This window comes from Chanos chanos, chromosome 9 (assembly GCF_902362185.1).
Source record: "Chanos chanos chromosome 9, fChaCha1.1, whole genome shotgun sequence".
Lineage (NCBI taxonomy): Eukaryota > Metazoa > Chordata > Actinopteri > Gonorynchiformes > Chanidae > Chanos > Chanos chanos.
Window position 1 is genome coordinate 4,216,208 of NC_044503.1, and position 12,315 is coordinate 4,228,522.

Genomic DNA, 12,315 nt, shown 5'->3' on the forward strand with positions numbered 1-12,315 from the left:
TTGGGATCGGAACATCCTTGCGCACCAGAGGGTGGGCTTGCGCTCTTTGGGGAAAATCGCTCGCCCCGACTTCGCTCCGGTCGTCAAGGGCGCGGTTTACCGTTTCGAAAGGAGCGAACGAAAACGAAAGTCCTTAAGCTGTTCCGAAAAAGCCGTCCGGCTCTCCCTTTAGCTCTCATCCCCAAAACCCTTCTCCCCTGTGCCATGGGCTTCTCTCTTTTCCTCTCTACACACAGCCGAGCCATGAAAGAAACGTCCCAACCGAGTTAAAGTGACCCATGATGTGATTAGCGGGATGCAATAACATTAGCCTGCCTTATTGATGAATATGCTGAGCCTAGTACCCCCCCCCCCCCCCCCCCCCCCCCCCCTCGCCCTGCCCGGTGTCATTTCCCGTCCTAATCTACAGGCTACCATCTACAGTGGATACTGCCACATCAATGACTGATTAAACTCTACACAATCAACGCTTGTTTATTTGTTTATACACTGTGCTTGTTATGACAGCCCCCCCCCCTCCCCACCATCCCCGTCAACCCCCCCGCCATCTCATTAAAGTGCCGTTTCCCATGAAAACAAAAGATGAGAGCGGATTGGGGGGGGGGGGCAGATTAGATGGAAAAGGTGACTTTTTGTTATGAGCCGCTGTTACCGTGGCAACCACACAGGCGCCGTATCTCAAAGCTTCCTATGGGGGTGGGGAGTGCCGACCCACTTATGTCAAAGAACCTTGGGGGGGGTGGGTGGGGGGGGGACTGGGACCATATTGACTTTTGTTTTGGGAGGGGTGTGAAGTGGGGTGGGGGACAACGTGACAGGAGGCTTAAGAAAAACGGGGATGCTCCATTTAGCCAAGACAGGCACTCTGATATCAAGGTTAAAGATGTTAAAGTTATTTAGCACGTTAACTATGATGCACAGCATGTCGGTCCATGTTTCATCCATGTTTCAAGGACTACTTGAGAAGAAACCCAGGCCAACTGTGGGAGGAAAAACCACCACAAACAAATGGTGGACGGGATTTGTTTACCAAATGTGAGTCCCAGGACTTTGGAAACCTGTTGTGTGTTCTGGTCCCAGCCCTGGACTTCACCCTGCACCTGTGACTGTGTGTGTGTGTGTGCGTGTGAGTGTGTGTGAGTGTGTGTGTGGCTGGTGTTGGAATAACTCACAGTCACAGTTTGACACTATGTTAATATCAGCATTCATAGGAAGCCTAGGAACTGACAGCCCTGTGTGTTTGGTCTTTCTCCATGCAGCTCACGTAGCCTCAGCTCTGCAAGTGCTGTCAAAGCGCTCTCTCTCTCTCTCTCTCACACACACACACACACACACACAGACACAGACACACACGGGCGTACACACACCTCAGAGAAAAAACACAAACACCCACCCAAACATTCTTTTTAACTGCTAAAACACAGCACCATCTGACGCAGTCCGTCCCTACTCAAACCCCACAGTGGAGAAGATGACTCAGTCGACTCACCACGGCACCACCCAGACAACATGGAAATCTACAATCAACGTGAAACAATATCTAAAAATGATTCAGTGGCAGTAGACAGATTTAAAAACAAACAAACAAACAATCAAACAAACAAACACCTCAAAGTATCCACACTACCTACACACAACTTCAACTTCAAGTTATCACTTCAAAAAGTTAGAACTCCGTTTGTTTTACTGCGACAGGCTGAGAGTGACCTGCGGCGTAGGTTTAGGCGATGTCCATTGAACTGGCATATGATGATGTCTACAGTGAAACATCGCGATGAACGATGGACGATGCCGTGGGGGGTGGGGGGGTGGGGGGGTGGGGTCGCCTTATGGGTTAGTCCTATAAAGGTACTATCATTTTTTGCACATCATTTTTTGGACTGTTGAAATGGTGTTCACCGAACTCTTTTGAATGTAAAATGGAAATCCCGAGTTTCAGCCTATAAAGTGTGCTCTTGTTCTGTTCTTTTTTTCTAAATAAAGGTGTGATCGGGAACAACTCCATTCTTTTATTTCCGTTTATAGTAACGTTTTATTAGTCCTTTATGGCTTTTATTACCTAATCAGAAAAAAAAAAAGTAATCAATTATTTGAAGTCACTGAAGTCCGGACAGGTAATTAGCCAAAATTAGGGCCGCTTCGAAAGCAATGTGGAAACTTAGGATTATAACTGCCAGGACGTGACAATAAATCAGAAAGAATTTCCTCTAGACATTACAATATTAATAATTCATTGAAATATTCTCAGTTAAATGTGCGGGGTGAGGCATGGTGAACAACTTAATGACAATTTAACGATGAGGAATTATTTGTTTAAGACAGGTGCAGCAGAGAACGGGAGAGTTCGCTCTGTAGGTAAGTTTTAATCCTCAGTTTTGTGATACAAATAAAGACCCCCCCCCCCCCCCCCCCCCCCCGATGTACTGAGGCAGACGCAAATTTAAAAATAGTTGTCATGTTTGCGCCTAAATTAAAACACGCGGGCTCAATTAAAACACAACAATAAATCTGACAGAGCATATTAACTGTTCTAACTGCATTTAACCAAAATCATTTTAATTTAAATCTTTTATACTGTCTTACACAGGACCACACCGAGACAACTGAAACAACACTTTCAACGTCGTAACCTTAAACCCTGGCACGTTTGACGTGCGCGAATCATAAACTACAAAACGTGACATCTGGAGTATGAAGAGGACCACAGAGGGATGAAGCCCTAGTTTATCAGCCGGGCAGACGGCAGGCAGACGGCAGGCGGGCAGATGTGCTGCTGGAACCGGGGCGATTACAGTGGTTCTCCGTGATGCTCCATTAATGGAATCAGCACGACGCTTTCTGAGGGACTGCGGAGGCCTCATTTGCTGCCACGGCGGGAGGGGAGGGGAGGGGAGGGGAGGGGCGGGGCGGGGCGGGGCAGGGCGGGGCTGAGGCGGGGCAGGGGAGGGGCGGGAGCTCTACAGTACTGAGTGTAAATATAGAGTGGCTGGTATAGTTGCTCTGACAGTTTAAATTGAGGACTGTTTTACAACAGCTGCCGCATGCCCTTGACCCTGCTACCTGTCTACAGCTGAGAGGAGTATGTAATTTACAGCGTATATAGACAGTTTGGCTGATGGGTTGTCTTCCTTGGATGGGAAAAAAAAATAAAAAATTCCGCGGTGGACGTGAGTGGCTGGGGGAACATAATATATCACAAACCCCTTCAACTTCCCTCACTCTCTCTCTATCTTTCTCTCTCTCTCTTTCTCTCTCTTATACACACACATTCCCCATCCCTCTTACACAAACATAGACAGAAACACACACACGCACACACACATATCCTCAATTTGTCTTACACAAAAGCTCACAGATACACACACACACACACACACACACACACACACACAAACACAGGAGTCTACGCAAACACTTAACTATACGCACACACACACGCCTTCCATAATTGTGAAAAATGTACCTTATTTCGAGTAGGGGTACCGGCCAACAGTCTTAAGCTTCCAATGCACGTACATACTGGTACGTCAGTGCAACAACATAATGTATAGACTAATCCACTCTGTCTCTGGCCATAATGTTTCCCAGGTAACCGTTACGACACTTCAGGATTCTAGAACCGTCTGGCGCAGTAATTGGTTCCTGAAGAACGGACCAACATTTCAATTACATTTTAACCTTTTCTGAGGTGTCAGAACGAAGCGAATTATCAGTGGTCTCAGGCCCGTTTTTAGGAAAAGCGCTTAACAGTACTCTCTAAGCTACGGGGCCCTTCATGAAATGGTTATTACCCTCTCAAAAAAAACAAACAAACAAAAAAAAAAAAAACGCAATCTCAAACATGCTATATGCACCAGATTTAAATGATCTTCTCTACAGCTGCTGCTCCCTATGGCTTTAAGCACTACAACCTCCTACACACGTTCATCTCACAACACTCACTCCAACTCGTCTGTCTATGCTACACCTGCCATGAGCGAGTAAGAGCTAGGACGCACGTACACTGCACCTCCCAGAAACTCTCAAGAAAAACGAAAAGTTACTAAAACTTAAAGTGATGATGCAACTTACTGCAAAGCGTTTTGTGGGATAAACCGAAATCCTTTTTGTGGATCCCTCAGTAAGCCCTATAATAATTCATTGATTAACCAGACATTACTCAGGGCCCTTTTCCACCACGGTGTATAGGTCAGTCTTTAGCCTCGGGCTCAAGTGTCTGTTCTCTGCGTCTTCTCTCTGCCGCGAGAAGAAAAGAGCTTTAGCTGGGACCAGTGCTGCCAGAGGCCTATGATTAAAAACCTTTACACGAGTGAAAAATTCATGAAGCACCCAACCCGCCCCTCGCCCCCACCCTCCCTGATTAATGAGGCCCCTCATTTGAAATTCCATAAAAGTCCAATAAAAAGCAATGACCCAGCGTTATAGAGTTGAATCACGCTAACCGGCCGCGGAGTCTGGAGAAAGGAGCAGACGTCTGGGAACCCGAGCTTCAGACGAGACCGGCTTCACTGTAAGGCTCCTGTGATATCAGGAGAGGGTTTTTCTGGGAGCGTGGTGCCACTTATAGCTCTAAGCTAAAGTGTCTTCCCTGTGTGAGAAGATACGAAGCTCACCGGAGGACACGGGAAACGTACGTGCGATTTGCGTGTGAGCAGCGCCGTGTCCTAGCCCCACAGGATACACGTAGCGCAAGACATTATCTTAGGATATGTAAGATATTAGCATTGTCTTAGCCGTTAGCGTTGCGGTATCCCACAAGACTCTGCCCACAAGACTTAACCTCTTGTGTCACTTTATTTCTGCCCCCATGAGAAAACCCCTACTCGCGAGTTTGGTTCCCGCGGACAGTCTGTGATGACTGTTAATACGCGTGTAAGAGGGTGGCGGGGGGCACGGCTGGAGGGGTATGGGATGGCACTTAAAACAAGAGGACGGACGAACGCCTCTCGGCTGCGCGTTGGAATGCCGTTGCGCGTGTTGGCCGCGGCGGTTGCCGTGGAGACCCGCGGGACTGTGAAAAGACCTGTGGAACCTGACGTGTATAAGGCCTGAAAACAGTGGTGGGTAGAGCAGATCGATCACGTACAGTCACACTGTAACTGGACAGCAGAGGGAAAGCCTGGGGTGAAAATGGAGATGAAGTGTTTCAACGATTAGGCCCTGTGTCTCAGTACTCTCTCGGGACTACTTTATCCCGAGTCCTCCGACACTGAATGTGCCGACTCTAACAGGACCGAATGTTTTGATGCGACACCAGACCTCAGATGAATGCCTTACACAGATTTCTGTGTCTCTCATGCAGTCAGATAAGATTAGGGGACCAAGAGAACAAGGTCACATGGAAAGGGAAGACCGAAGAACATTGGGACGGGACCAGTCACTTAAACATATATATTTGTCACGGGTAAAAACTCAATATTTCTCATATCTAAGCACACAACAGTTTTCAACTTTAGAGGTGGTCACAGACATGACAGCCTGCACAAGCCACACATACAACCTGCAGTAGACCGGAAAAATCCCATATTCATAACCCTGTCTGGTTCCTCAGACAGACACAGAGAAAAGAGTGCACACCCACACACACACACACACAGACAACCCTTTGCACATGGCCCATTCAGCTGCTGATACTGTTCTATTTGATTTGCAAAGGCAGGGAAATATCATCTCGTGTTTACATACTCATTCAAACAAGGCACAGGGGTGTTTCACACAAACACAAACACACACACACACACACACACACACACACACACACACACACACAGGAACACAGACACAGACACGGACACGGACACAGACACAGTCACAGTCACAGTCACAATCACAGACAGACACCCTTTTCTGTTAATAAAAGTGCACTACAAACAAGTCTAAATTTAAGTGCACAACACTACAATATAGCTCCCTCCAAACACACACACACCCAGACGCATACACACACACACGCGCACACACAGAGCGAACAACTGAGACTGAGGAGCTCCGAATCAATGAGAAGGGGGCATATGGCCACGCCCAGCAACCGCGGTGCAGACCCCGGCAACGGTGAGACAGATGCCGGAGCCAGATGCTCTCGGCAGGAGAGGAGCGCGCTGGCGGGTTCAGTTCGCCGCGGAGCTACAGGCCACTGCTGTGCCGCGAGAGAACGGGGGCTAATGCTTTCTGACAGCCATACAGACCGCGGCACGCTACGCCGCGGCGTAGCAAAAACCAGGCCACCGTTTTAGCACCCCCGCGCTTTCCCCCCGCGCCGAGGGGTTTTTTTTTTTTTTTTTTATTTTTTTTTTTGGGGCAGGGTGATACAAGACACACTTTAACTCATATTACATTATCTCTACAACAGCAATTAAAATTCTGTCGCGGTTTCTTTGTAACAAAGTTTTGTTTAATTATGAAGTATTACTGTATTATGTTACGTGTTAATTCCAATACCCTATTTCACACACACACACACACACACACACAAATTTTTTTTTATTTATGTCAACTTTTGTCAAGCGATAAAGAGGACAGAGGAGTGTGTTCCGCATGACAACGCTTACCACTTGGTTCCTGGTCCGGTGGTACGGTTGCACTATGGGTAATCTGAGCGGGGTCACCCACTCCACCGTGCTGCCCGACTTGGAGATTAGCCTGGCGCTTTCCGTCAGCCAGTCCTGGGAGAAACAGAGCGAGGTAAGTTACCTGTGTCATTGTGGTGAAACTGCGGTGCAATTAGAGCCATCAGGTGTAACCTCACTGTTGCTTCTGTTAAGTCTACCCGTTAAGGGTTACACAAACATACGTTGTGACTGTATGCATGTATGTACGTATAAAGTTTATCTGTAAAGAGTCAGTACTGCAAAGTTCAGGGTAACTTAACTTCACCATCCCTCATTGATAAAACCTACCCTGCAAAAGTACTGCTTCAGGTGACCTGTAACAAACCTGAAACAGCAGGACATCTCTACTACATTTAATTAGAACCAAACATCGAAACCGAACAATAGTACCTGTCACCAAAGCACCAGTGTGTTTATTACTGTGTCACCTCTGCCTAAGAAACAACTAGAGAAGCAAACTTGGGTTTACAAAAGTGTGCTGCTCCTCTAATCTCCCCGTCTGCAGATGGAAACACAGGAGACACAGGCTTACGCCTGTTGCTGCGGGCCGAAAAAAAAAAAAAAAAAAAAAATCTGCTTAGAGTCAGCAACAGTTTGGACTGTGCAGCACGTATGAAGCAGACGCTTCCTCCAGAACCCAGGCCCTTATTCCGACTCCCCAAGGCTCTCTCTCTTTGTCTATTTCCCTCTCAATGTTTCTCCGCCAGACAAATTCCTCCCACCAGCTTAAGCCCCAAAGAAAAACTCATACATCAGCCTGTCCCTGCGCCGAGCTGACCCAATTCTCTCTCTCTCTTTCTTTCTTTCTCTCTTTCTTTCTTTCTCCTCCTCTGCCCCATTGACTAGACTCCAGCGGCTGCGACGACACAGGAGAAGGAGGGAACCAGAAAAAAAGAAAAACAGAGGGGCTGCAATTGATAAATTACCTGGTGGTGTTACCTCTCTCTCTCTCTCTCTCTCTTTTTTCTTTTACACTCTCCCTCGTTCATTCAGGCACTGACCCATTTTAGAAGTGAGGTTTTTGTCTGAGCATGGGAGAGAGAAAACATTTCTTATTGTGTTTTGGTCTGTCTGGGGTTTTTCCCACGGGGACAGACCAGAAACAGTGTGCGGCTCTGCTTACCTGAGTATATATTCAGTATATTTCTGAATGATGGGGCATGTGAATAAATGTGTCTGGGTGCAGTCTAAGCGTAGAATATGGACGTGACAACAGAGCTTGTGTTAAGCCCCTTTATGTGAGACGGCAGAGGTTTGATGCAGATTTGGGTGCCGACTGCTGTGTGAACGGGTTGAAGAGAAATAAAAAAAAAAAAAGAAAAAGGTAGACTGAGATGTTGATGTGTTTACCTGAATCTCTCTGGTTCCTGTGAACATCTCCTTCAAACTGCTGAAAACCTGGTGAACCAAATAGTGAGAGGCATCCCAGACATACTCCTGCAAGAACCACAACAACAAACAGACTCAGTTCAGTTCACTTTAGGTTCAGTTTAGATTCTCTTTAGTTTCCATTTAGATTCACTTTAGTGTCTTTCCCCTCAGCGGCTAGGCACACACACACACACAAACACATGCGAACATACATGTGAATACACAAGAACAAACAATCGAATACACACACGAACAAACATAAACATTAAATCCCGATACCACCACCACAAGCCAAAAAAAAAACCAAACAAACCCCACGACGTGTGGAAATGAAGAAAACAAAAAGTGTTTGGAGTTTTTTTTTTTTTTTTTTTTTCGAGAACAAAAACTGTAAGGGGCTTCGAGGACAAAATTACTGCAACCAACATAAGAAGTGAGTCACGGGCATAATGGCATTGTGCTTTATTTCCTATATCAATAACGTTCAGTGTCCCAAGTGTCTGTACTGTCGGAGGAACTGAACCTCAGGCGGGTTCTGGGTGATAATTACATCCCTATTATATTATTCACAGCCTCCAAGTTGGATTGAAAAGCAGCACCATTAGTTTCTATGGCAAGTGTAATGAGGAATACACAGGAGAGATGAGAGGGATCTCAGAGCATGGCAACGACAAAAAAAACCAACCAAAAACAAACAAACAAAACGAAACGAAACAAACACACTCACACGTACGCACGGCACGACGCACTCGAGGACATTAACGTTAAAGTGATAAATTGTGACGGAGTTCAATCCGGTAAACGAGTCATCGTAAATAAACAAATGTTTCCTGATATGCATAAAGTCATTTGTAATTGGTGGAGGAGCCAGAGACGTAGCTTTGTAATGTGTGGTATAATACAACACATCCATCATACCTATGGGGGAAAGAATACTTTAGCCTCTCTCTGTCTCTCCCTCTCTCTGTCTCTCCCTCTCTCTGTCTCTCCCTCTCTCTTTCTCTCCCTCTCTCTTTCTCTCCCTCTCTCTGTCTCTCCCTCTCTCTGTCTCTCCCTCTCTCTGTCTCTCCCTCTCTCTTTCTCTCCCTCTTTCTTTTAGTGTTTACTCACTATAATACACAAGTAACACACAATTACGTAGTTAACAAATGGGGGGGGGGGGGGTATTCCAGAAAGCGGGTTGGGTGAAAACTCTGAGTTAGTTGACTCAGAACAAGTAGTCAACCTCCTAATGGCTTTGTTTTGCCAGGAAAATGTCAGGGGGTTGACTACTTGTTCTGAGTTTTCACTAAACCCGCTTTCTGGAACACCCCCCTGAACTGGTAGACTAATTAAACAAAAACAATGAGGAGAAGCTCTGTGTGTGTGTGTGTGTGTGTGTGTGTGTGTGTGTGTGTGGACATAAGATAACAAATATTTTACAGCTATTGAATAAAACGCAGTCCGAGATACTATTGAGGCCAGGCTACAAGAAGTGCGTGAACAGCTCTGTTTGTAAATGGCCAACCTGAAAATCGCTGAAACGCTGAGAGAGAAAGTTCCAGAAATGTCTGTCAGGGGGGTTGTATAAGCATTGTTCCATTAAACGTGATTCAAACAGTCTGCGAAGTTACAGTCTATCATCAATCCTCTGAACTAATCAAGCTGTCACGATACTGCTATGCCCACACACACACACACACACACACACGCACACACACACACACACTCCTACACTGCAGACCCACAGGGGGTAAACAGTGAAGGGGCCCACCTTGGGGAAATCATCGATTTCTTTGAGGCGCTTTTCGATCTGCAGCCGTCCCCCGTAGCGAGTCACCCCGTAGACCACGGTCATCACGGTCTGTTTCACCACCTTCCGACTGATGAAGCCCTCCAGGACCTGGGCAACCTTCAGACCCCTGGCCGCATCCCGCGCGCGAAACTCCTCCACCTGAAAATGAAGTGAAATTCGCTCAATCTCTCTCCGCTGTCGGAAAGTGTCCGTCTTCATCCCGCGGTCGGGCCGCGCAGCCCTGATGCTGGAGTGCAGACTTCCTTAACAACTTTGCAACCGGCCCGAACAAAACCGGTGCAAAAGGTCTTACAAGGGAAACCAGCCAAACTACAACACGTGAACGTGCGACTTTGGAGAGCGGATTGTCGCGACTGGCTGAAACAGGTGGGTATGTTGAGGGTTGGGGGGAAAAAAGAAAAAAAAAAGCCCGCATAGCGTCATTTCCTAATCCCTGTCCAGATTGTCCATCCCCTGTCTCCGAAGAGCCTCCTAAGCACTGGACAGAGTTTACACTCAAACCCACTCAGTACTGCTTTAGTGGTGCACTAACACACCTGATTCAACTTCTCTGCCGATCACCGGGGCCCTTGACTCGCTCACTGAAGTGTGCCGGTCCAAGACAAGAACCAGAATATGCTGACAGGTGTGTTAGCGCACCACTAACGCAGTACTGAGTGGGTTCGAGTGTAAACTCTGTCCAGTCCTTAGGAGGCTCTTTGGAGACAGGGGATGGACAATCTGGACACAAAAGAGGCCAGTAATCCACTGGTGGAGATCTTAAGACTGATCCCAACTGGCTGTTACACCCGGTCAGTTGGCGTTTGACCAGGCAGGCCAAAAACAAAAACAAAAACAAAATTATGATGACAGAGCCAGGGAGGGGAAAAAAAAAAAAAAAAAAAATTCAAACTCAGCTCTGTCTGAAAAAAAAAAAAATTCACGTCTCATCAAATAAATCTGCTTCCGCGTCATTTCTTTGTTCTCTTCGCTTTTGTCTTTGTTTGAACAGAAATGACTGCAAAAAGACAAACAGTCCTTATTAATGTCCCCGAGTATCAAGGCAATTAGACTGGGCAGTGGAGAGGCCAGAGTCTGACGCAGCACTTTGTGAGAATGGCAGTTCATTGAGAACTAAACGCAATGCACTCCACTACTGCTGCTGCTGCTGCTAAAGCCACTTGCAAGTGCAACCTGATGTTCTCGGCAAAAGGTGGGGGAGGTGGGGGCGGGGGGGGGGGGGGGGGGGGGTGGGGGGGGGGGGGGGCTTTATATAGCCTTAGCACTCGGCGCTCCCCGAAGTACGGAAATCAATAGCTAAGGCCATTAAATCTCAAACCGTACTCTACTCTCTCTCTCTAAAACACGCTGCGTACCAGAGCGTGGTATACAACTCCCTCTGTCTTTGAGTTTGGGTTTGAGTTTCCATTCGCTGTCTGTGGTCTAAAACTGATGCATTCGCTACACTGCAGAGACTGTCATTATAGCAGTGAGGCGGAATGAAACGAGCGAGTTGGAGATACAGCACGTAAAGGAGTGGACGCGCCTAAACGCACTCTCAAAAGTCCTGATCCAGTGACGTACTGGGGCAACTGGTGTGGCGCTGTACGCACTGGTAGATACAGGAAACAACCTAAATAACCGGTGTAATAATAAATACATAAGTAAATAAATAAGTAAGTAAATAAATGAAAAGCAGGGGGAAATCTAGGCGAGCTTTGCCCGCTGGCGCCCCCTGGTGCTCGGGCGGACTGACCTGCTGGGCGACACCGCTGTACACATCCTGGGGCACGTCGCAGGGCATGAGGTTCACCGAGGTGGCACCGATCACGTCTCGACCCAACGCTGCATAGTGCTGAAGGCCATTACACGATCCGTCCTGGCGCGAGAGGTAAAGGAAGAGAGAAGGATTTGAGGAGACAGAGTGGAGGGTATCGAGAGAGAGAGAGAGAGAGAGAGAGAGAGACAGAGTGGAGGGTATCGAGAGAGACAGAGACAGAGAGAGAGAGAGAGACAGAGACAGAGAGAGCATGACAAATAAAACTAGGCAGACGGCACAAAAAAGTTTAAAGTCTTGCTAAAACTGCTGACAAACTTTTCGTCTTGCCTGTAACAGAGAGATAATATAGAGCCTTGTTGTTGTCTATCGAAACCCATTTACTTCCAACAGAGAGCAATTTAAAAGAAAAAGGGAACAAAAAAATGCAGAAAAAGGAAAAAAAAAAAAAAAAATCAGTTCCATCTAAATGCTGTTGGGCAGTTAATGGAGTACAGCATCTGGATCCTTGGCAGAGAAAGCAGAAACCAAAGCACTCAGACCATTTTTTGACAGTGCCCTTACAAATCTAAACTACAGTTAGGACAGTGCAAGTTTCCTGCGACAGTGAACTCTCCATATGGTGTTTGAATAGACCAGAACAATGCCTAGCTTCATAAAGGCAATTTACTGGCACACCCCTGGCTTGCAGCAAGTAACACTACACACATTTAATCCCCCCTCTCTCTCTCCCCTCTCTCTCTCTCTCTCCCTCTCTCTCTCTCTCTCTCTCTCTCTCTCTCACA

At 46.9% G+C, this 12,315-nt stretch overlaps 1 protein-coding gene across 1 annotated transcript in view; it reads right to left on the reverse strand.

Annotated features, from left to right (window-relative positions):
• polrmt (polymerase (RNA) mitochondrial (DNA directed)) overlaps positions 1–12,315 on the reverse strand; it is a 46,429-nt gene that overhangs the window by 14,396 nt on the left and 19,718 nt on the right. Inside the window, exons 12-15 of the mRNA XM_030784401.1 lie at positions 11,510–11,632; positions 9,733–9,912; positions 7,959–8,045; positions 6,549–6,662 (exon numbers count right to left, since the gene is read on the reverse strand). Of these exons, the coding sequence (XP_030640261.1) occupies positions 6,549–6,662; positions 7,959–8,045; positions 9,733–9,912; positions 11,510–11,632 (504 nt within the window). The remainder of the gene's footprint in view (positions 1–6,548; positions 6,663–7,958; positions 8,046–9,732; positions 9,913–11,509; positions 11,633–12,315) is intronic.